Source organism: Struthio camelus, chromosome W (genome assembly GCF_040807025.1).
Source record: "Struthio camelus isolate bStrCam1 chromosome W, bStrCam1.hap1, whole genome shotgun sequence".
Lineage (NCBI taxonomy): Eukaryota > Metazoa > Chordata > Aves > Struthioniformes > Struthionidae > Struthio > Struthio camelus.
Window position 1 is genome coordinate 43,976,585 of NC_090981.1, and position 25,844 is coordinate 44,002,428.

The 25,844-nt window shown below is 40.1% G+C and overlaps 1 protein-coding gene across 3 annotated transcripts in view; it reads left to right on the forward strand.

The window, feature by feature from the left end:
- Window positions 1-4,471: 4,471 nt before the first annotated feature.
- LOC104152956 (junction-mediating and -regulatory protein) overlaps window positions 4,472-25,844 on the forward strand; it is a 65,654-nt gene continuing 44,281 nt past the window's right edge. For all 3 annotated transcript variants that reach the window (XR_696101.2, XM_009688578.2, XM_009688577.2), the window contains exons 1-2: window positions 4,472-5,424; window positions 22,153-22,326. Coding sequence is in view for 2 of the 3 variants with exons in the window: in XM_009688578.2 (XP_009686873.2) it covers window positions 4,516-5,424; window positions 22,153-22,326 (1,083 nt within the window). In the remaining variant the exon portion in view is untranslated. The remainder of the gene's footprint in view (window positions 5,425-22,152; window positions 22,327-25,844) is intronic.

The window sequence follows — 25,844 nt, forward strand, 5'->3', positions numbered from 1 at the left end:
TTGCCTCACTTCACCTAGACACACTATAAGAAATGCTCTCAGACTTTTGCCAGAAAGACTCCCATTAACAAATAACAGACATTGCTATTTGGCTTGCCCACATTAAAATCTGAATCACCCTATCAACAGAAACCTATTAAAAATGCTCGTCCAGCATAGTTCTGTTAGCACAACACTTACTAGCAATTTCAGAACAGGCACCTAAAAAATACTCACAATGCCACAGTATTTTGAAGCATGGTATGAAATACCCTTCCTCCCCCCCCCCCCCATCTTGACTACTGAAAGAAACTCCGCAGCTGGTTAACTGAGAATACAACAGTCTTGTATTTGGACAAAAAAAAAAAAAAATCAAGTTACAACAGCAGTAGGTTGAATTGATTAAAGTCTAAATGAGGCTTCTCAGATGAGACCCGGCTTTCTCAGAAATGCTTTGTACTAAAACTAGTTTATCCAAGGTGTTTAAACACTCAGAGGAAGGCTGTAATTTCAGTTCAGCCTGAAGCATTCTGTAGGAGTCACAAACTAGGTGCTGGAATGTTTGTATAAACATTGAAAGGAGTGTTTCTGCTCTTGTTCACAGCATCAGCACGCAGAAGACAATTCAGACATCACTGGGTGAGATCACTTTGCAGTGGTTCAGGTGATTCAGTTGAGAGAGGACCCAACCTTTTGTCACAGGCGATAGCTCATCTACCGTAAACACGTGCAGGTACACACGTGCAGGTCCATAGGGTTTCATCCTGTCACCAGCCCTATTTTGCACCTATTACATATAGATCTGGATCTGCCTGGGCAGACTACAATTAATTCAGCTGAGAATCTTTAACTATGTCTCCGTTTGTGCTGAAGCTGGGCCTTGTAGTCACCTTGTTTTCCCAACACCATCGTTAACTGAGCTCGTGTCTGAGAACCAGCAGGTATAGGCTTGGGGAAATGACACTGCAAGGTAGAAAAAGCAGAGGTACTCATGGGAGTTTGCAAACCTGCTCTTTACTGGCTTGCTAACTCAATATTAAATATATATATTAATATATATATATTAATATATATACTCTATATATATATATATACACACACTCAATATTAAATATATATATTTATATATATATATATATTAAATATAAAGGCTGGAGACTGCCCAGTGACAGCAATGACTCAAAGTACTCCCTACCTTAAAAGGTTCTGGGCTTGACACAATTATTCAAAAAAAAAAAGATATATATACATATAACATCAATTAAATTTCTAACCTTGGGTTTCAGCTGACTAGGGATTGAACACTTGGCTCTCAAAAAAGCTTTGGCTCCTTGAAACATAATAATCCAGCTTGTCAGCTGAGTAACTGCTACTTCAATAGCACTTTTCACAAGGTTAACTAGGCCTCCCATGCATACAGTTTCCAGGTTAGTGATGGGATTCTCATGCAGGTAAGTCATGTCCCAAGTAACAGCATTCCAGTAGCTCACTTACCTCCAAGCTGGTCAGGTTCTCTTAAGAGAGACACTCCCCACTAATCACTTCAGTTGACACAAACTTATCGCCTTTTTAAAGTGTGGGAATCGACCACAAGCCAGGCTGATTGGGAGCTTCTTAACCTACTCCTGCTTTGTGATGGTGAAGAGTATATTCCACCCCAAGCCCTGTTCCAATAGCCAATTACTAGCCTTTAAGAATGTCATTTTAATTTTTTGTTTTATTTTGAAGTGAAAATGCGTAGAGTTCAGTGACATCTTTTCTTTAACCACCTTTAAGGACAAATCACCAAAATCCGAAAAGCCTGCCCTTTATGTTTTTATAAAGGTCAAGTTATGCATTTCCCACAATATGGAAGTCACTGTGAAGGCTATTCAGTGTTCCTACATAGTGTATTTTTGAATAATTGCAATTTCCTTGCGACTTTCCTGTGAGGGTGCAATTTTGGCAAAATATAACAGTTTAAGAGCCGATAGGCAAGCATCTCTGCTGCATGAAATGAGTTGTATCAGAAACTTGTTTGTAGCTGTGTGATTTTTAGACTAGTTCTTAGCCAGCTCCCAAATGTTACATTTACCTGAAATCTGCTTTAAATTACAGCAGTTCATCCCTCTGCTATCCGAGAACAACCAGACTACCACAGTAACTTGCCTGGAATACCAGAACTCTGATTCTTGGGCCAATGAGAGATTCTGAATCCACGTTCAATTGTCTTAAGCCTGAATATATACTCTGGCTTGTCTTTGATTTTTTTTTTTTTTAAACTTTTTCTTTCACACATTATTAAAGACAAAACTGGACTGCTACTTACATTCATCCATTGAAAATTGATTTTTAAATAAATAACAGAAATGGACTACAGTTCCTCCCCCAGGATGTTCTTGCTTGGCTATTTCTAGATAGGGTATAATCAAGTCTTCCACATCATTTCACATGTGCATTGATCTGCTGCTTGAATTTACAGCAACAGAAAAGAATGCTGTTTCTCAAGATGTAAAGCACACATCACCCTTAGCTTTAGGGCCTGGATATCATGCTTCCTCCAACAGCTTGTCCTTTTTCCAACAGCTATGTCTCTGGGTAATTGAAACAACTGTGATTCTCCTGGATACAGGAGGTTGCTTTGTTAATGACTGGAGAATGTTTGGATTGTCAGAGGCTCTCCTCAAATATTTTAGCCTTCATGAACAGGATGCTAGTCAATGTAGCAGCCTTAGAAAAAAAGGAGTAACTGACTCACTCAGCTTCTCTGGCAGACTCAACTGGGAATGTTTTATTCCCCCAGTGCTCCCCCCAGGTGGGAGAGGGCAACAATATCACCAACAGGGCAATGAACGTTGCCACTGATCTTACTTTCGACGTTAAGTATTTTAGGACCTCTATCCTTATATTAAGAAATATTTTCCTTTAACACTTATACAGGAAGTGAAATGGAATATCCCAAAGGGCACCACAAAACCGACTGCTGGCCTTAAAATTGCAGGTGATTAATCACTCCTTTCAGGCATGCTTACGAGTTGTCCATACTGGCTTACTGTAACCTACGTGCTCTGCAATACACTTGGAAGCCTCTGAGAGCACTGAAGGCACTGCCAATTCTGAAGTAAGACAGGCCAAAACGAACATACAAGCGCTGTGTCTCAGCGCAATCAGTTAACTGCAGTTGCAGAAGCCCGGAATTGCCCAAGACACCTACTTCAGAGCTGCCCCCAGCTCCCATCGCAGATGCTGCACTCACTCTTTTGCTGCCTAACAGCAAGTGCTGCACAGAGCACGTCCCGCACTCTCAGTGAAGGACCTTTGAAACACATGGCTCCAGTCCCTAGCCAGAATGAAGCAACACAGACAAGCTAAACAGGCTGCCGAGGCACCACATCCTCTCCCACAGCTGTGCAGAAAACCACTCCGGGCAACAAGAAAAGCAGAGACATCCGCCGCAGACACAGACTTCCCGCAAGAGGGTTTACTGCCTTCGCGGACCGCGTTTGCTCGCCGCCTCGCCGCCCTCCGCCAGCTGGCGCGCCGGGGGCAGCGGCAGGCGGCGAGAGCGGCCAGGGGAGCGCGGCGCCTACCGGGCCCAACAGGCCCCTCGAGCTGCCGGGCAGGCGCAGCCAGGGCGGCCTCCGCGGCGGCAGGGGGCCGCTGCCTCCCGCCCCGCCCCGCCCCGCGAACCACGGCCCAGGCGCGACAAGAGGGGGACGGGCAGGCTTCGCCCTCCGCGGCCCCCCCCTCCCCCGGGCGGCCGCAGCTCAGCTGGCCCCAGGGGACGCCACAGGGCCCCGCCCCCTAACGGCTGCGGACAGCACGTATCCTTCCCAGCATCCCCAACGCCGGGCAACTGAATGGCTGCATTGTACGTACCGGGGAAGGGGCGGGGCACCACCCCGCCCCGCCCCGCCCCGCCCCGCCCCGCCCACCGCGGGAGAGTGCGCACGGGTGCGCTAGCGAGAGGCCCCTCTTGTGGCAGGCGGGAGGGGGCGGGGCGGGGCTGGAAGCTTCGCCCATCGCCGTCAGCCGGAGCGAGGGAGGTGGGACCTCAGAAACCACGGCGACAACCAATGGGGAAGGCGTCCCGCGGGGCGAGGGGCGGGGCTTCGGGAGGACGCTGGGCGGGGCCGGCGGTGAGTTGCCGCAGCGCCACCGCCGCTTGTAAACAGAGCCTGCCCCACGTGACCCGCGTGAAGTACCTGCGCGGGCTGGGCGGGCATTGTCCGCGGCGGCGGCAGCAGCAGGTTGATGCCCAGAGGCGGCGGCGGCGGGACCCCTCGGCAACGCGCGCGCGCACGCGGCGGGCACCGAGCAGAGAGGAGGTGATTCCTCTCCGTCCTCCATCCCCCCGTGGCTCCGGTCGGGCTACCAGCGCATCCTCCCCCGTCCCCGCTCCGCTAAGATGGCTGATAGTGGGCGGTGAGGCCGCGGCGCGCGGGGCCGTGGGGAGCCGTTGCCGGCCGGCGCGCGCGGCGCGGGGCGGTTGGGGGCGGCGGCTGACGGGACGGCAGCGGGAGCGGGGGCGGGGGCGGGGGGGAGCCGCGCAGCGCCATGTCCGCCTTCGCCCTGGAGGAGACGCTGGAGGCGGACTGGGTGGCCGTGAGGCCTCACGCCTTCCAGGAGCGGGAGAAGCACAAGTTCGTCTTCATCGTGGCCTGGAACGAGATCGAGGGCAAGTTCGCCATCACCTGCCACAACCGCACGGCGCAGCGCCAGCGCAGCGGCTCCCGCGAGCTGCGCCGCGGCAGCCCCGCCGCCGCCGAGGCGAGAGCCGCCCTCAAGGCCGGGAGCCCCACGGCGCGCAGGAGCCCGGCCGCGGTCACGGAGGCCGGCCTGCCGCGCGGCTCCGCGGCCGCCCGCGCCGACGCGGGGCTGCGGGGCTCCGAGCGGGGCGCGGCGGCCGAGGCGCTGCCCGGGAGCCCGCTGCGCGCCAAGAGCAGCCCGGCCCGCAGGCCGCTGCGGGGCCCGGAGGCGGCAGGTGCTGCTGAAGACATAGAAGTGCTGGAGCTGGGCAAGGAGGAGGCGGCGGCCGCCTCGCTGTCGCTGCTGTGCGCCCCGCTGCCGGCGGCCGAGCCGGCCGCTCCCGACGCGGAGCCCGCGGGGGAGGAGTGCAGCTGGGCCGGCCTCTTCTCCTTCCAAGACTTGCGGGCTGTGCACCAGCAGCTGTGCTCGGTGAACTCGGAGCTGGAGCCCTATCTGCCTGCCTTCCCCGAGGAGCCCTCGGGCATGTGGACGGTGCTGTTCGGAGCCCCGGAGCTTTCCGAGCAGGAGATGGATGCTCTTTGCTACAAGCTACAAGTTTACTTGGTCCACAGCTTGGATACCTGTGGCTGGAAGATCCTTTCGCAGGTGCTTTTCACCGAGACTGATGACCCTGAAGAGTATTATGAGAGCCTGAGTGAGCTGCGACAGAAGGGATATGAGGAGGTGCTGCAGCGGGCCCGCAGGCGAATCCAGGAGGTGAGGCTGCCACATGGTCCAGGTCCCTCCACCTTGGTGTTACTTGTTTTTTACCCTGTGCCGTCTTATTTAGTTGTTCTTTCCTGCTGCTCCCCTCTTCCTTTGAAGAATTGATCGATCCATGGGACAGAGAGAAAAAAAAAAGGTACAGGGAAAGAAAGCTGTCTAGCTTAAAGATAAAACTTTGAGAATCTAAGTATCTAGAAGGTGCAGATTTCTTTGGTTGTCCAGGTGCGGCTCAGCACTTCATTCTGTGCGGTAGAATTTAGAGGTTTGGGAGCAAGGTCTTACTGCCTGATGAATTTCGCAAGGTCTTACTGCCAGATTTTTGTTGTTGCATTTGCTTTGCACCTAGGATATGTTGGAGTTGGGTTTTTCCTGATTAATAGGAGCAGCGACCTGTAGTGGTTGACAGTACAATTTAGGCTTCTGAGGCCAAAAATTTCTAGGTTCTTACGGGCTAGGTGCTGAATCTAGTATTTCAAGTGAGATGTTTTCCACTGGAATTGTAGTAACTACACTTATGTTGGGCAGGTAAATTCCTGGAGTTGGGATTTTAAAATCAAGCAACTTTGGAGTTAGGATTTTACAAAAGCGAGCTATCTGGTCCTAGCAAGTTTTTACTGCATTGCCATTGTCAATCAGCATCTGACAAGACTTGGATGTTTCGGGTCATACCAATTATCTCTTACTTTATTCTGTTTAGAGAAAAGTAGTTGAGCAGGTTGATTCTGCTAACACTGCCTCAGCGTGTGAGATTTTTTTCCACTTCTTTGTGGACTGAGTTACATGAGGACCCCGATTTTCCTAGTAATTATGAGAATTTTACACTTGTTTTGATATTTGTGTAGCTTTGGTCCAGAATCTACAAAAGTCTATCTAGACATGGTGGTGTGTATGAATTGGGTTGTGGAATTTTTCATTTTGCGAACACCATCTAAATTCTATTACATAGATATAAATCAAGGTTGGCTGCTCCAGCTGCTCACATATATCCTACCAGTATTGCATGTTCAAAAATGTGTGATAGTGAATTTTTTTTTCCCTGATAGAATATGAACAGTCCCGTTAAATACATGGACTTGGGAAGCATTATCTAACTCAAAAACGTATGTTTTTTTTTGAGAACCACTGATTCAGAATTACTCTGCAACAGCTATTTGGTATCTGGAGAATCTCAAGTTCTGTTAGCACCGGTAACATGGGCAGAAAATAAAACAGCTGTTGGTAGGTTATGCAAGCTCTATTCATCAAGATCTTGAAACTACAGCATCTTGTTCTCGATTAATGTTCAGAACTTTGGTGCAGAGGAAATGTTAGCACATGTATGTGTATCTGACCACAGTGCCGCCTTCCTTCCCCATGGTAACCAAGCTAGTAGCGTACCTAAAGTCAGTATTGCTGCACTTCTGTCGCTGTCTATTGTGTAAATCGATCCTTCTTTAATTAAAGGTAGTTCATGTTTAAGAAAAGAAACCAACAGAGTGACCTGCTCTTTTCCTTTTGGCTCTCGGGTTTCTCTTTTCCTTACCTGTTAGTGGTTTACTTGGTTCATGATGTCTTTCTTTTGAGCAAATAGTAATACTATTTGTCATTGTAATTCTAGGAAAATGATGCAATGGATGATGGGTGCTGCTGAGTATTTCTGAAGTAAAGGTTTTTCATACTGTCAAGGAAAACCTACAGAGTCAACATTTCATCTCTCTTTTTTATTTACTTTTCCATCTGTACTTGAAGTCTGCCTGTTAGCTGTTGGGAATGTTGGATTCCTGCAATTTTAAATGAGTTTACCTCTTATTAGAACTTTGGGGAGAGGGGTAAGGGACTATGTAGAATCTGCCACTGAAAGAATATCAAGGAGAATAACGAATACAGAGGGTCTTTATGAATGTAAAATTGCTCAAAAAGCAAGTTGAGAACGTGAAGACTTGGGCTTAACATTTTAAAATACGCTTCTGAGGTTTATAATTATCTAATGTATCTCTTTTTCCAGGACAAATTGCTCTGTGCAATTAAAATATTACTTGTGAAATGCTTGCTGTTTGTTGATTATGTTCTTTGAAATGAAGAAGCAAAGTGAGCAGCAAAATCTCTTGCGTTCATTGTTTCAGCATCCCCTACTTGGCCATCTGCTGTGTTTCTTAAGTTAGATGCTAGCCAGTTTATTTTCACAGCAGTTAATAATTACTGCTCTCTGTAATAGGCTTTTTTATCTGTTTCAATTATAAACCTTTAATAAGCCAGAAAAATGTTGCAAGTAGAAACAGATCCAAGATCAGGAAGAAAAAATGATTGTAGAGGAACTATATGACCTGAAATTAATTTCTTCTGCATAATTTGCCTTTTTGAAATAGCAAATAAACTTAATTCTGAAATAATTTAGGAACAGTTAATTTATACTAAAGTAAAACCTTGTATATATAAGAGGAAATATTTTTCTACCTTATTTTTGAAAAATAATAAGCACTTGTTTGGAGCCCTCATTCATTAAGTTTTATGCCTGTTTGAAAAAGTTGATCAGATACTTAGCTAGAGGACTAAGATCCCAAGTGTAGACATGCCACAGAATCAGTTAATGGCTAGATGAAATATTTTATTATTTTAATAGAGAGGATGCCACTGAATCCTCATTTGGGATTCCAGCTTCTTGGCCAGTATTACCAGTATTCTAAACTTTGTCTCTGGAAGACAGAAAAAGCTCCCTTCTGTATTCCTGTCACTGCCAGTTTCCTAGCTATTATAATGTGGAAGGAGTTATGGCAGGATAAGTGTACCTGCTTGTAAATTTTTGTGTCGTAACATCAAAGATGGTGTTGTATCTCTTTGTCATAGCTATCTTGGGAAAAGGTTGAATGTGGTCACCGTTTTACTGAATAAGAAGGGTTGTTATTTGTATAATGCAAAGTATGATTAAGAGAGGTTGGCATGATTAAGCCACCAACAAACAAAGTCCATTGCATGCTTATCCTTTTACTTGCTTCTGCATAGCAAGTTGTGCGTATGGGAAGCCTATCTGTACATTACATGCCTTCTTCAGCATCTTTGAATTAATAGTAGCTGTGAATGTCTCTGTTCCCTATAGCTTTTAAGCACCACAGTTGTCTGAAATTTGGCAGATGACAGTCTAGGATCTTGGATGCCAGTTATAAAACTACAGGCTTGTATTCATTTTGTTGTTGTTCAGGAAAATCTTTGAATTCCGGTATCTACAGGCAGACTGTTGAAAGATCGTTTTGCATCTCTTCATGTACTGTGTGTTTTCTTTAAATTGCTTTAATAATAAGTTCAGAAACACATGGTTAAATTCTGAAGACGTTCTGAGACCACCATGTTTTCTGTGGCTAGTTTATGACTGCCTTGGGAGTGAGGGCCCAGTGATATTTGTAAATGCTTTTCCCCGGTATACTAGAAGATTTTACTAAGCACCAGAAAAGCCCTGGAGACTTTAATTTGATGTTGATAGATTTCCTTTTACTTTTGATTCAAAGGACTAGAAAGAAAGAAAGAACAATTTCCATCTAAGCCTTTTATCTATTTTGTTATGAGTAACAACTCAACTGTTGTGTGAAAAGAAAACATACATACATACATATATATATATATATATATTTTTTTTTAATCAGAATGCTCTATTGTCTTTTTTTTTCCTTTCTTACTTGGTATAGACGTTTTTTATGACCTTTGCATTGCTCTCGTAGAGAAGTTTGTTTGTTTTGAATGAATGAACTAAGATGTGAACATATGACTAAATCATGCAAATTGCTAATGAGTTGGTCCCCTTATAACTGATAGAATTTCACATTTGCTGATTTAAAAGAATGTTGTCATGTATTTCTGTGTACATCAACAAAACCTAGGTAATAGCTGTAGTTTAGTCTTTGTTTTGTTGAACCTGTTCTGATATGTAGTGAAAATAATATTCACGACGGTCTCAGTAACTAGGAAAACTTCTATTTCCTTGTTTTTGACCATGTGCATTCAGTACTAAAATAAACGTGCGTCTGTTAGGTAGCGGGGTATGAATAATGTGACTTTTGCAGAAGGAAGGTAGTTTCTATTTGATGATCTACTGTTAGGTGCAATGCAATTTAAAGAGCTTTTTTTTTTGTATTGTTGAAACATTGAATACTTTTTTTTAGATTGTTTTGTATTACTTACTTTTGGATTACTGAGCAATTTAGCGTTGAAATCACTGTCAGTAAGATTTTCATCCAAACCAGTGAAACGTTTTTCTGTGCAAGAGGCAAAGACAACTGAATCCTGTATGTTAACTGCAGTTATTGGATTCAGAAGATACCTTATGTATCTTGTGAGAAAGCATAGCACTGGCTCAAATTTAACTTTGGGACCACAGAGGTTTAAAAGAAGATGTACTATTGATATTTTTTTTTCTATTGACATGAATAGAACAGAATTAGACTAATGCTGAGCGTTTTGGGAATTCTACCTATTTTTGCTTGAAAGCTGTTTGTATGCACTCATTAGCTGTAGTGACAACACTTGTTTTCAGTAAAACTATTTTGATTCTCTCCGGAATTCTTCATAAATAGGCTATTTAAGTCCTGTACCAGTACTATGAGTTAGTACTAACCAAAACTTAGTGTCTATTAGCAGCTGTAGAATAAACTGTGTAGAATAGGTAAGTAGTCTCCATGTTTATAGGAAACAGCCACATGATAATAATACTCTGGCTAGTACTTCTGTTGCTGTCCAACCGAAGATGTTTTCTCAGTGTTTATCCTTGCCAGCCATCATCTTTTCATTTATTTAATCTGTAGTTGGAGTCATTAGCAATTATTTTTGGCCGTTTTGAACTAGTCCTAAGTTAATAAGAATTTTAAAGGCTCGGCATCTGTAGAGGTTGGAAGTTCACACCTGACTCATTCTGCAAGCATGAGACCCAACAGTAAGGATACTGTGCTACATTTTCAAATAAGCAGAATGACAGTGGAGTGTTGTTTTTTCCCTTCTCTTCTGGAAATAATAAAAATTAAAGTCAGGTTGATATTTTTCTCTTCAGAATGTTTCAGGGAATTTCTGAAATGTGTTCTGTGTATGTAAATATGTGCTACAAGTTAAATATTCTGTTATGACCGATGATACTACTGGAAGACATAGAAGGAACATAGAAAGGGTTTTATATCACTTGAGATTCCTGGACCTTTATAGCAGAAAGGGTAATTAAATAGTGCAACAGCTTAATCGTATGGTGAACACACAGTTGCCAGAAGTTTTTAAAGCGTGCATTCTAAAGTGCACGCTTTAAAATGGTTTCTAGAAATTCAGTATTTAAAGGACATTAGACCACATTACTACAGTGTTTGCTTCTCTCCTTAGCTTGTGAAGCAAGACCTAAGCCCTATGCAAAATTGCTATTTACCTTTGAATTAGAATTTTTTTATTATTTGTCGTTCTTCTATGTGATGTCTTCCTGACTTGATGCTTATTTTTTCCTACTGCTTGTTGCTTTTAATTCTGTTTTATCACGGAATCACAGGATGGTTGAGGTTGGAAGGGACCTCTGGAGATCATCTAGTCCAACCCCCCTGCTCAAGCAGGGTTATCTAGAGCGCATTGCACAGGATTGCATCCAGGCAGGTTTTTCCAGTCTCAGTAGGATACTTCTCCTAGATTTTATGTATTTTTTTATGTTTTTTTCATTTTTTTCCCCCCTTTCCACAAGCCACGTGTGGCATGCGTGTGTGGATAGACTTCATGTGTTATTTTGTTAATGCCTTGTTAGTCTGACAAGAGCCAGCTGAAGATGATCCAGAACACTACTGTATTTGAAGAGTAGAAGGCTTATAATAGTGTTCATTCCTTCAAGATGCAAAGAAGTGTAAGTGATATGTACACAAAGAAAAGGACAACTGCCTGAAGAATTTGCTTTTCTGATAAAACTTAAGTCTTACATCAAAAATAATAATAGCATTCTATAAGAATGTAGCAGTACTGTTCAGTATGACGTTTAGCCCAGTAAGCTTGAACTTAATCTTTAGAAATTAAAGAAACTGCTTGCCAGTCTCATAGTTCTCGTTCCTATCCAAATACTTGAGAAGAAAAATGGGAATAAAATACAATATAGGCTCTGTTTAACTGTCTGAACTGGAGTTGAGCAGCAATTTTTATCTTGTAGTTGAGGGAATATTCTCATGACAAGGTAAAGTTATTTCATTTTCCAGTTCAAAATGTGAATTGTTCATTTCCCAAGGTATAGGGATAGACCTTCCTCCATTTCCTGTTAAAGTTGTTCTAGCTGATATGCAGTTGCAGCATTTTTGTATGCCAGAATATTTTGAAGAGGTGCATATAACCCACATAATAAACGTTCTGTTACCCATTATGCTCCTTGGAATTTACAGCCCACTTCATTTCGTAGTGTTTAGATCTAATGTTGGATTGTTTTTGATTCAAGTTTACCTTACTCTTCTTTACATGTTTTTTCTCCCTTTTTCCACCATTATTTTCTTTCTCCCTCTTGTATTAAATATCTTACAGGACTTAGGCCATCATGCCGGTGCCTTTCAGCGTTGCTTTCTAACTCTGAAAACTTTTTCTTCCCCTCAGTTTCTGGCTGAGGTAGTGTTACACAGGCAGGCTTAGCATAAGAAGGCAGATTCTTTCTAATCATTACATGTTTCTACACTTCTTTTTGTAATGTTACAAAACGCTTCTTACAGATGATCACTGGGGTTTATGTTGCTCTTTATATATGTAATATTGCTACCACAGAGCTGGAGAAGCTGCCAGAAAGCTGGATCTACCATTTTTCCATAGATAGTCATGTGATCTCTTTTGGGAGGTGTTTTTAGAATCCATTTCTTGAATATTAGTAGAGTCATACCATCATAGTCCACTAGGAAATTACTGCTATTCAAGAGAACGCAGTCAAAGTAGGGACTCTGTCCAACTGAAAATACATCTGTGGGATTCTTTTATTTTTTTCAGGAGGCAGAAACTTAACCGTAAGGATTGTAATAAGGAGAGAGGGAAGATAGGATAGGAAGAGAGGGGAGGAGAATTATGATATCCTTAAGACCCATTTTGATTAACTGTTTCATATACCACAGACGCATACAATAGTTGAAGTTGGCAGGGACCTCTGGAGTTAGTCTGGTCCAATCCCCCTGCTCGAGCAGGGTCACCTAGAGCAGGTTGCCCAGGGACTCTGTCCAGTCAGATTTTGAATCTCTCTAAAGATGGAGACTCTACAGCCTCTCTGGGTAATCTGTTCCAGTGTTCAGCCACCCTCACAGTGCAAAAGTGTTTTCCTATGCTTAAGTGGAATTTCCTGTGTTTCAATTTGGGCCCATTACCTCTTTTCCTGTCAGTGGGCACCACTGAGAAGAGTCTGGCTTCATCTTCTTTACATCATCCCATCAGATATTTATAAACGTTGATAAAATTCCCTGAGTCTTCTCTTCTCCAGGCTAAACAGTCTTAGGTATCTCAGCCTTTTCTCATATGAGAGTTGCTCCAGTCTCTTAATCATCTTTGTGGCCCTTCGCTGGACTTGCTCCAGGAGCTCCATGTCTGTCTTCTGCAGGGGAGCACAGAATTGGACACAGCCCTCCTGATGTGGCCTCACCATTGCTGAGTAGAGGGAAGGATGTATTTGAGCTGGTGCTCAGAGTGCTATCTGTTAAATACTGCTTGGCAGTAGAATGAGGATATGTTGTGAGATATTGAGTCCATTGCTTTAGCTGTTGAGGGTGTCTTCTAAACACGGCTCAATCCTCCTCATCCTTTATTTTCTCCAGAGAAGAATCAACTGTTGAGATTTGGTGATGCTGTAATTCTACTATGGCTGATGTCATAATTCTTCTTGCTCTCTCTCTTTTTTTTAAGTACCGCACAAAAATAAGAGAAACAAATGAACGTTTATTGAACTCTGTAGAGGAATCTGTGCCTAGAACATATCTTGCAGTTTTGGGTAATTCCAGACCCAAGTGCCAGTAATGTAAAAGTTATTCATTGTTTCTTGCCTCTATCCCAGAAAACAAGCAGAACTAATTACAAAGCAATTAACTTTATTTTTAAAGGTTTGTCACAAGTTATTGTTAATTTACTATGTAATAAAAGCCTATAAATAAGATATTCTGTTGTCATCAGCATTTTGCTGTCTTAAAAAATGAGTGTTCAAAAGTTTTGTACTGCTCCTGGTATGCAGCATGACAGTAATCTGGGAAAGTGACATATTATTGATAATGGCAACTCTAGTTTTAACCATGTTATTTATACTGATCTATATTAGAAGACTGAGAATTTTTGAGGAAGGGAGCCAAAGTTAATATACAGTGGAACAGTTTGTTTGAATTACTCATACATCTTGTAAGGTACTAGCATCACCATAACCATTCAGAACAAAGATCTTGGATAGTTCACTGAAAATACTTGCTTTGAGGGCAGTGCTGTTTAATAGCAAACATGCAAGAATGTTTAAGAATGGGAATGAAAGAATTACTGTGTCCTTACAGAAAGTAATGATATGATCTCATCTAGAAATCTGATGGTGACATCTGCTAGAATATGGGTTAGTCTTTAAGAAAAATTACTGAAGCCCTTGGATAACTTGAAACAGGATTATAAAAATGCTCCAAATCTGTTGGACAGGGAGATTGGATGATCTCATGGCATTTTCTAGTCATAAATGCTATAAATTGATATGGGAAATGTGTTTCTGTTTTAGTTAGTTGTTGAAACTTGGCCAACCATTTTCTGAAGGAGATGGACCTGAATATAGTTAAACTGAAACATTATTAGTCTATCTGAAGAAACCATTTTTAGTCTTAATAATTTTAACAAGCAATGCTAAATTCATCCCTACTATAAAAAGATACTTACCCCGCTGAAGGCATTGGAGACACTCTGCTGTGAAACTGGTACTAAATCTTGCAATGTCTCCACAAATGTCTCCTTGTTTATTAGCTGTTGCTTTTCACTTGTGTCCTTACTTCTTAATAACTTCCTATTAGAGATTCATTTGTGCAGTTTGGATTTTACTTTTTGATTAACTTTCCTAGTCATAGCCCAAGAGGATTTTTGATGTGAAGACAGCTCCCTTGGCAGGCTGGCATTTGAAGCTCATCATCTAAAGCTATTTAGAGTAGATGTAAATAGAGTGCTGGTGATCTATCTGCCTCTTACTCTGACTGGTTGCAAAAATTTTGGCGGAAGTTGTTTTCAGTTGCAAAGCTTTTATTTGTAAGATTTCCTCTGGATTTTCTCTGGATTTCCTCCTCGTCTATTTGTTTCTGTTTGTGGTATTCGTACAGTAAAAGTTACAAATGGAGTGGAATGGTAAGGAATTTTTTTATAATCTGAGGCAGAGAAACATTACCCATTCAGAAAAATTTGAATGTTTAGGGGACATGAATTTAGTTTTTGGCTACAAGTTTCTCCTGAAAAGATGTTATAAAACGCTTCCAGTGTGTCATTCAGCAACGTTTTTCGTGATTTCTGAAAGTATAAATGAGTACTTCTGCTTTCTGAAAAGATACTCCAAGTTGTTGTTTTATACTACTATTATAATACTTTTCAAAATGCAACTGTGGACAACTGTTTATATGACCCTCTTTAAAAAAAATTGTTATGTTATTGGTGTGATGGAACAGGATTTTTTTTTTCCTTTGAAAAATATATTTTAAAGATTTAATTAGCATTCGTTTGTGATGACTTGCAGACAATTTATGTGAGTCATCTTAAATGAATTGTAGCACACCTTTTCACGTAACAGTATTGCATCATGGCTTGTTTTCAGACACTTCAGAAATAGAGTTTTGTAAAAGAGTTTTTGATAACTTGGAATCATAGATTATTGTATTGGAAGATTATTCTGTTAGAAGGGACCTCTGCAGGCTGCCAAGTCCAGTCCTGTGCTCCAAATAGGACCAATTTAGATTAGTGCTTGTTTAAAAAAAGAGCTGAAATAATATTGTGTACTTTACATCTCTGTTTTAAGGAAAATTAAAGGGAAAAATGCATGAATGCAGCAGTTGTAAAGCTTTTGAGGGAGGAAAAACTGTAGATCTGTCTCAGACATTTCTAAAAAGTTATAATTTTCCTAAAAATAGTACTCTGGCTTCAGAGCCCAAATTACTGCAGTTTGCTGTCACTAGAAGCAAATGACTTCCAGCAGTAGAAAGTAGGATTTTTTTGGTCTTTGAAGGAGAGCAATATTTGTTTACAGTCATCAGGGGTCGCAGACTATAATTTGTACCCCCTTTTCACTTCAGAGTAGTATAATTTAGCAAAGATTCCACATATGGAAGGGAAGAGTGTATGGATAAGAGTTTTAAAAAAAAAAAATCCAAAAGTGTTTGAATTATTGGATCAGTTTGGGAAGAGTTGGATTAATAGATAAACTGTATGTATTATTTCAACTGTGTTTTATCATGCTTCTTTTATTTCTGCGGTTCAACATGAAGATTTTTATCAGAAATACTAAGCCCGCACATTAGAGTTGGCTGGGTTTTGTTTCTCCCTAACGTTCTGTCTGTGTATCCTTCCCCCCCCATTTCTCTGTGAAAACAGGAACAAAAACCAACCCGAATGGATAACAACACAGAACACAGTTCTGATACTAATTTAAATTACTGTCTTCTGAAATGTTGTACTGTTAGGAAAGTGATTTAATAGCTTGCTAATTACATGCTATTTGCTGCTAGAGTGGGAGGAAAAATAGTGTGCGCAATATGGGACTTCAGGAGTTTCTTGATACCTTATTTAGCCTTTTATTAGTTAATAATACCGGGCTGTAAATGTGGGGATTCTGTTCCTTGTTTAATGTTGTATTCAGCTTTTAAATCAAAAATCATTAGTTTAGAAACTTTCAAAATTTGGTTTGATCATGCATAGTGTTGTTTTCTTCTTAGGCCTGACTTTCCATGCTTTCACCTTCAGGTGAGGTGCTGCAGAGGTTGGTTCCGTGTTGAACTGTAGTAGGCTTTGGAAGTGGCGCAGAGGTCCACTTGAATTAATCACCAGCTGTGGTCTGAAGTTTGAAGGTGGCTAAGTAGCCAGGCACCCTATCAAAGGGAGCTGAAGAGCTGACTCGTGTCCTAATACGTAACTTACCTTTCATCAGTTTACTGATGCTGAAAGGGGGAGATCCTACCTCTTCCTTTCCTGGAGTTGTGCTAATTCAACTCATTAAACTGCAGGAAATTAATCTGAGGGAAATTCCAAAAATGTTTTTCTGCCAGCTGCTCAGTTGCTTTGTTGAAGGTCTGAAAAAGACCAATTTAGGCTGATGGAGGTAGTGGGAAAATGCTCCTGAGAGCAGAAGGGACTAGGGAAGCACTAGGGAACTAGGGTGGAGGTGGAAGAAGAAAAGGAAGGGGAATGGAAAGTGGGATCTCCTTTCAGTAGGAGCAAGCCATTAGTTCAGCTCAGCTTTAAGAAGTAAATTCATCCTTACTAGTGCTCTGAGTCCGGTTTTGCCACAGTGCTCCATCTCCTTTGATCTAGATTTTAAGGTCTAACATTAGATTAATATTTTGTAAATATTATGTATCAGACATTTAAGAATATCTTCTGCCACATCAAATGTATTGTGAAACTGGCACTAAGAGTACTAATTCAGTGCTGATGTCGCGCGTCCTGTGAACTGACTTCAGAGTGAAGTTGATCATACCTGTAGAATTTTTTTTCTTCTTTCCACAATTGCTTTCCTAGAAGAATGTTTACTCTTTAGCAGAGTGTGTGTTTAGCTAGGCCTATGTGCCCCAACACTGCGAACCTTACACAAAGAAAGGGGCTCTAAAAGTAATGTCGTAATATTCCCTTTAGTGCGTTCGTTGTATGCAAATTTTATTCTATTTAGATGGCTGTCGATTTTGATACTCTTGGAAATGTTTTCCTAACTAAAAGCATAGGTAAGAAGCACAGAACAGAGGTTCTGTGAACCAAAAGTTAATGTATTTTATGGCATAGCATGAACACTTATCTTAATGTGTGTTCTTAGTGTTCTGGTTTTGGGGTGTTTTTTGATTGGACTCCTGCAGGAAAAGTTAGAACTTATTAGGACATGAGTAGAACATAGGTGTTGGCCAAGCCTTCAGGGTGAGGTATTGCCTACCAGTCTTTTGGTTCAATATTACTGTGTTCCAACTGCTCAGTGATTCATTAATGACTTTGCCTTTTCATTATTTTGCCCCTTTCCAAAGGTAGGAATAGGAGTCCCAGAGTTAACTTTGAAGTATGGTAAACTCATCTATTTTATTCCTCAAGTTACATTATAATATAAATACTTATTCCTGTGTTACTGAGAGCAGGAAAAAAAGCATGGCATTCCTACATAATTAGCCCTTGTTTGCTATGATTTATTATAGCCTATTTGTGGCTGTGCCATTCCAGGTAATGTATCGAATTCAAACAAATAGCTGGCTTTTATTGATACTAGTTTGCAATGATGGTATTACTCTGGAATGGCACATCATGCAATAAGGTGAGTTATTTCGATCAGACAAGTGCCATCTTAAAACAAAAGCAGCTTCTGCCATGCTGCCACACATACATTTGTCTTCTTTACAGAAAAGGAGGTGTGTATTTTTTTTAATTATTGGCATATAAACACAGTTCTGCTGAGATACGTTGAAATGATGTTTTGTATCACGTAGCTACCTGAAAATACTACTACAGTTCTTCTTACCGAGTAGTTCAGTTTTTCCTTTTTCTGCTGACTTGTATTACAGGTAGTGTATTGAAATGAGGTGGGTTTTGGCAGACAGTGTAAGTGAACTTGACAAAAGTGACAGGTTAACAGCTCCTGGAGCAGTAACAAAGTATAAAGGAAGATAGCCATAAGAGTGAAAGGCAGCCAAGATGGCCAGTCTGCAGAGTGCTGGTCTTTGCCTGCTGGTGTGCTGTCCGCAGTCAATTTCTCTAGTAAATACCATGATAAAAGACGGTTTTAAACAGGGTTTAAGGAGTAATGTGGCTCACTTGATGTAAGCAGCTCTTCACAGGCCTAGAAGACGGCATGAAACGTTTTATGAAAGTGTTCTCTTTTTTTAGTTAGGTACTAAACACCCTTGTTACTACTTCGCTGTGTGTTGTTTGTTTGTTTGTTTACTGTTTGTTTTTTAGAATAACTGCAAACTTTGATAAATTTGTTTGCTATACATATGTTTGGTTTGGCTTGATTATTTTAATTAGTTCTTCTGTAAACAGCCGTACAGAAACCCCTGCCAAAATCCAGACATTAACCTTTGCTGCGTGTTGGCGTAGAGTTCAATCCTCTATCTTCAGAAGCCTGGTTGAAAAAATCGGACCCTTCAGTATTTTGTCCACTCAGTAGGTGGATGATTGCTTTAAATACCAATTATAAATTTTGTGGTTTCCAAATCAGTTTCGTAACAGCTCACCTATTTGTATCTTCCTCTAATCTTAAGAAGTTAGACTGATGTAGCGCTGATTCCAGCACTTCTCATGCTGGGCAATATTACCTTATTTACCTGTGCCACCACAACTGTCTGTATACGTCTTTTGCGTGTTTGCAGATGGTTTCTGTCCCAAACAATAAAATCTGTTTTAGATCTGTATTGGAAAATCAGGTTTTGGTCATTAACTGAGATACTCAGCTGCAAAAGTAATGCAAATACTCTTTCTAAATTAAAAAGCAAAAGATGTTAATGGTAATGCAATCATGCAAACAGAAAGCTAAATGTTCTGGCAAGGCTTGATCTTTCAACCACAAAAGCTGACATTTAAAATAAGGGATCATGCATATAAGAGAGAGAAAAGTAAATTACCTATAGTACAGTTTTCCTGTAGTTGAGTGTTGAGAGTGTTGCTGATTACCAAAAGTTGTGGGTGTGTTTGTTTTTAATAAGGAAGTTTGAAAACTGCTATTTAAAGAGAGTTTTAAAAGAGAATAGAAACAATTTTAAGCATGTTCTAATAGATCAACTTACTGTCTAAGTTCAACTGCTGAAATATTGCGTCCAAATTCTATGCACTCTGGAGTTTTATTTCTTTGGAACTTATTGCCTGGAGCTCGATGTAGCCTATTACTAGTTTATCAACAGGAGGATTTGATGTTTTATACTTAGGACTGCTGTTTGGGGGAGAGGATGAAGTATCTAACAACTGCTTCATCTGCAGCAGCGTACTGCTCTCTGAAAATAACTACTCCATAGTTTTACCTGTGATTTTAAATATGCTTCTCCAATTAAAAAGCTTTAAAATTGTTCCCAAAAATGGCAAGTAGTACTGTCAGGCTTCTGAAAACCTAAATTCATATGACAATAGGTTATTCTGTTGTTACTATTTTAAAAATATGAAAAAGCCTAGTAAGTGACTGAGAAGTATCTTTAATGCTTGTTTTAGCTAAAATTGCATAGGTATCATCTTACAATGTTTTATAAAACTATGCAAAATGAAAAGGGAGTAACAGCTCAAGTTTTGAGAATAGCAAAGGAAATGTAAGAAAAGACTTTTCATTGATTAAATCAAGCTTTGGATTTTGCTCAAAACAGGTTAACTCGCGTGTAATTGCACTGTCCTCTGTATTACCTTTAAAGCTCTATAGGCAAAGTATATTTTTTTAATACTGAAGCCAGAAATAATCTTTGTTATATGGATGAAATATATGTGCTGTTAAATTGGAGGAAAAAATGCGTTTCTTGTGGGTTAGAGTCTATCTGCATAATGGTTGCCCAGAATATATGGATTCATTTAGTTGTGAACAATGTAACATCTGTGAAACATGATTCTTAAAATAAATGCAGTATTCAATGGGTCTAGCACTAGTCAGGCTTGTACAGGATATTACTCTTCCCTCCTCCACCCACTTCTTTTAATAATATAATTAAAAAATTGCGAAAGTCAAAAATTCATACTGAGGCTGTTGAAGTAAATGAACAGAAACACTGAATGTCTGTGTTGGGAATTAATCATCAGTGGGACATAAAATATGCCACAAAAATTGTTCATTTATTTTTATGCTAATACACTGAAAACTGCACAGTTTTAAGGTACCAAGCGGATTTAGGCGTTTGGCCAACTTAACCGATGTCTCTATCTTACTAAAAGGTACTGGCTGAATTTTCATGTATCTGATAGAGTGCATCCTCTTAATGCCGGCTGTGTGAAAATTTGAACATACCCGATTAACCCTCTGTGGAGGGCCTGGCTTGCCTTATGACATTACTAATTCAGTGGATTCTGTGCTAGACCTGGCATTATTGTTACATGACAGTCTTGAAAGCTAAAAGCTGAATGGCAGCCAGCTTAAAAAATGGTACAGCTGACTCTGATCTGGGGCAGGAAAGCTTCCATCAGGCTGCTTTACAGAGTGACATGGGAGAGGTCCTCCAGGCAGGCAGCTTAGCACCAGCTGTCTCCTGTGTCAATGTCCCCTTTAGGGCTGGCAGGCTGCGCTGTAGCACTAAAGCAGCCTGGACTCTTCATCAGGTTGATAAGGCTCTGTCTAGTAGCAGTATCTGAATTATCAATCTTCTGTTCGCGCCATACTGTGCTGATGAAGCTTGTTCTTTTAGTAGTAATCATATCAGTTCCAAAAAGTGAGATAATATTTTGAATCTTGTGCTTGAACGTTTGCCACTTGATGCAGTTGAGTATACTGAGCATATCTCAAGTAGGTGGGCATCCAACTTTAATGAATGGATAGAAGGTATGATACATTTATTCCTTAGTTTCCCTAATCTGTGTTCAGTTTAAATAAATCTGGACTGTGAATACGTGCTTTTGAGATGATGCTGTAAAGGAGAAGAGACTTTGACTTTCAAGGTCTGAAAATTACATAAGAGGAGAATTAGTTTCAGAAAATACTGTCTTTGTAAATACATCAAGTACTTCTGTATGTCTCTGTGAGATTAGTTTTAGTTAAACAGTTGAATAATTTTTTGGAAATGGTAAAAGATTTACAGCTGCAGTGAGGTCTTCCCAGGCAAATGCCCCAAAGAAATGCAAAGCAAACATATAAATGAAAAAAAAAAATCGTAGCAAATTTGTACACATGTGATTGGACAGACATTTTAGGAAGCTGTGATTTTTTTAGATGAATTAAAAATAATTTTAGTGCTTTATTTAAAGTTTAAAATATTTGGATAATTTCATTTTAAAAAAATCTAGTGGCAACTTTGTGGATTTGAACTTTTGTACCTGAGCTGTCTAAGGTAAAGTCATAGGAAGAAGGTAAAATTACCAGAAAGGTAGATCACACTTTTTTTTCACACAAACAGATCAGCGTGTGCGTGTGAGTGGAGTTGCACCAATTTAACAGGGCTATGCGGGTCCAGAGTGCAGGCAGGCTAGAAGAAAAAATGCCTAGAAAGATCAAAATGTGATTTTTCTCTTCTTTATCTCCTTTCCCGTCACTCCTTCTCCCCTCCACACCTGAAAGTAGGAAATGTGTGAAATAGCATATCTGATTAATACGTTATAGGTTCTTGTACTGAATTGCTCTTTCTGCTGTTCTTATGTCCTTGTGCTCACATTTGTTAGCTTTTGGAGACCCTTGGAAAGCAGTGATCAGTAGGAGTGATGAACGTTTTGACTTAAGGTTACCAGAGGAATCTCATACTTGACTGGCTTAGTTCAAGGTGTGGGTGGGGATTAAGATTTTCTTTGTATGTCTGAGTGATGCTTTTGTGGGTGAGGGAAGATAATAGAAGAGAATAGGCAAATAAATAGTTTTAGAATTTTATAGCAGGGGTGTTTGAACACATTCACTGAACTGGCATTTTTTTCCCTTTTTCACAGCTTCTGGAAAAACATAAGAACACAGAAAGCATGGTAGAGCTGCTTGAACTGTATCAAATGGAAGATGAAGCCTACAGTAGTCTTGCAGAAGCTACCACAGAACTCTATCAATACTTACTACAGCCGTTTCGAGATATGAGGGAACTTGCGATGCTTCGAAGACAGCAGATAAAGGTATGGACTTCTTATTAATGGAAAAATCATATGTTTTATTTACATGTAAAGTTGTAATCTAGATATTTCTTACTGGATAAATTTTAGTTTTAAGAAGTTGTTGCTGCTTGTAAACTTTTGTCTGTTTTAAAATACATCTTTAGACAATCTGAAGGCCTTCTCTAGCTCTCCTTAATTTTCTACAGATCACTACACACTGCAAAATGTGTTTGTGTCTATGCACATATTAGGAAACCTCTGTGTATTTTAAAGTGTGTTGGGACTTTTCCTCCATTGGGAGTGCTTAAATACCTAGTGAGAAGCGAGTCATAAAAGTACCTAGAGACTACTTTTATTACGTAGTATATGCAGTGAAGGTTTCGCCACTACATGCTGTCCCTATTCTTTTTGTTTTCTGCAGTCAGAGAAGCACTTTTGAATAGTGAGCACATCTCTGCGTATGCAGCTAACCATCACCTGTTTAACTTCCTGTGTCTGACTTTTTAAATTGATTGCTGAAGTGAATAGGTGACACAACTTTGTGATTACTGGAATAAAGACTAATATCTAAAAGAGAAAGAGACACATTCTACAAGATCGATATTGTTAATTTTTTAAAGATCGTTTATACAGTAGCTTATTTTTCATTTTAGTTTGCTGAGATAGTATGATAAAACAGGAGTCAGTGCTTCTCATCTCATGTTGTGAAACACTTAAACGTGGAGAGTGTATTTATAACAAGTAATTTGTTGTAACATTTTAGAAGTATATTTTCCAAAGAGCTAAAAAAGTATAGCCAGCTAAAGAATACTACATTTTTGAAAACTGTTTTATAATATATATGGGAACTTTATTTAAAAAGTAATCCTAATCTCTTTAGACATTTTTCCTCTTGTTTTAGAGACTTGACCAGAAATAATAACTGTCCTCTTTATTGCCTCTCTGAAGTACTTCTGACAGAAATAGCAGTTTCTAAAGGGATCCTAGACTGTAGCTTTCCTGGTTGTTATATGTTGTGACATAGTAGTTAAAATGGGCCTATTTTGTTTAATCTATGTTGCAGTTGTTGTTCTGTCTAAGCTTGGCGCTCTATTCAGTTAGCCGACATCATTTTTCCTGGTTTCAGTTTTAAAAGATGGTGTTTTTTCTCTGGGTTTGAGTATAGAATGAGGGAGGCAGGCAAGAGGATTCAAGATTTCAAACTGATTTTATTTTCACTCATTTCTGTGTCTATAACTAAAGTAATCTTCAGCAGGTTAAGCAACCTGAAACTAACTCAGTGAGTTGATGTAATGGTATTTGAACTAGAAGTGTTTTTTTTTTCCTCCCCCTTCCATCTGTGGTAAGTGTCAGTGCATAGAAAATTGGAGTGCATATCTTTTTTCAGATGTATTATCCTGCTGAGGATTATGAACAATATGCTTACTAAAAAGTGTTGTTCAGAGAGTGATGAAATAGTCCCCATTTTATTTGAATTTGTAGCATAGGAAAAGATCAATTTTCTGTTTGTCTATCAAGCAAGAAAAGATAAATATTGTTTTGAATATGGAACATGAATTAAGAGACATTTTTTACCTTATCTTGGTTTTCAGTTTTAAAACATCTCCATTTTGTTTTTTCCTGAAACAATAATGTTGGTAAACTTTAGAGGCATTCTCTGTGGGCGATTACTTTAGTAGTACATTGTTGCATCTAATGCACATTGTTCTCTTCCTAACTTGGCAGTTTTTGGGCTGTAAAACTTAGTCATCTGTATTATGTGGTAGAGAAAGATGCCATCTCTTGTTTTTCATTTCATTGTCTGAAAGAAAGCAGTACTTGTATCTATGATGACAAAACATATATTACACTGTGTAGCTAGGGTAGAGGAACTGATTTATAAATAGAACTTGTACATGAGATGGTTTGTATTAACTTGCAGCATATGTGTTTCTGGAAGGCTTAATAATGGAACAAAGCTCCTTAGGTTTTTATAAACCCTTAGGGCTGGGGTTAGTTCCGTCTTCATGTTTAACAGAAATATTTCTGATGCTTAGTACCTCCGTGAAATGGGAGCTGTGGACCTAGAATACTGTTTAAATGAAGACTGACAAGGAGGAAGATAAAGTTTGGACGTAGGGTAGGGTAAGGAAATAAGAACTTGCAGAATGAGTTATGAAAATTGAAAAAAAAAAATGTTATAAGAATAATTAGGCTTTAATACAAATAGCAGTATTTATTCAAGATTGCCTATGCCTTTTGTAGTTATATAACATTTTTAGGGCTTTGCTTTTCTGTTTTGGGTATCTGTCTGTGACTGATTTGTGGGGAAGTTGTTTTGATTTGGTTTTTAAGAATTTTTTTTTATTATCTAAATCAGTTTCATTTTGTCTCCTTTCAGAATGAGATTAGGGAAAAGATTAATTGCTTTGCCCATGGTACTTGAGAACAGTCTTTAGTGTTCTCTCCTTTTGCAGTATGATGTAAAAATTGGAAAAGAGATCCTGCAAGTATTAATTTTCTGCTGTTGCTGCAAAAATTTAGGCAAGGGACAAGTTTCTGGGAAGGAAAGGAGAAACAAACAAATGCGCAAAGTTATACGTGCTCAGCAGAGGCCTATTAGAGTAGGACAGATAGATTCTCTGCTGATTCCTTCCACATTGACTGTGTTTCCTTCTCTTGTGGCACTTAGTGAATCACTGCCAAGGTGTTTATCATTACCTTCATAACAAGCAGTTAAAAATAATATAAAGTTTGTTCATAGCAAAATAAAGCAGTTAGAAGGTTGAAAATGCAGAAGTAGCGTTGTCCATGGTGGAAAATCTTTTTATCTTCCCTCCCCACAAATTGATCGCATGCTATTTTTTCAGTGAGTGCTTTGCCTTATTCAGTGTGAAGGATGGATTATTCAGTATGGATGAAGAATCAAAGCTGCACTGTGAAGCAGACAGTTTGAACGACTCCTCTCAATTATTGCTGAATTTAGAGAACATGTAATGAAAAAGGTATAAGATTGGGGAAGGAGAGGGGATGGCCTTATGAAGTGGAATGCAACTCCAGAAAGTTGGATTCTGCCAGAATTTCCATTTGATTATGGACTAGCCCTCTGACCTAGAACAATGTGTTTGGCAGTGAGGTATTTCTCGTTTTGTGGGCTCTCAGCTTCAGAAACCTGTTTTGTTTGCAGAAATGCTTAATATTTTAAGTCCTGCTGAAGTCAGTTGGGACCTTCCTCTAAGCATAATAAAATGCTGTCCAGCCATACATTGTTGAAAAAGTGGGGATTGCAAACAGGCCAGTGGTTTGGGCCTGCGTTTTTTCTTTCTAAAGTGGGAAAAATCCCACTTTGCTCTAAGACCTTGTGGAGACAAATATAAGGCACTTTGTAATGAAATGTAGTATCAGATTGAGAAACGCTTACCATAAAAGCAATTCTAAATTCATTTGAAGATTGAAATATTGTCTAATTACCTAGCGTGTGCAAGGTGCTGTATTTTGTACGGTAAGTAGGAAAAGTTGCATCGATAATTCAGCCAGTCAGCACTGTAATTCTGTTCCCT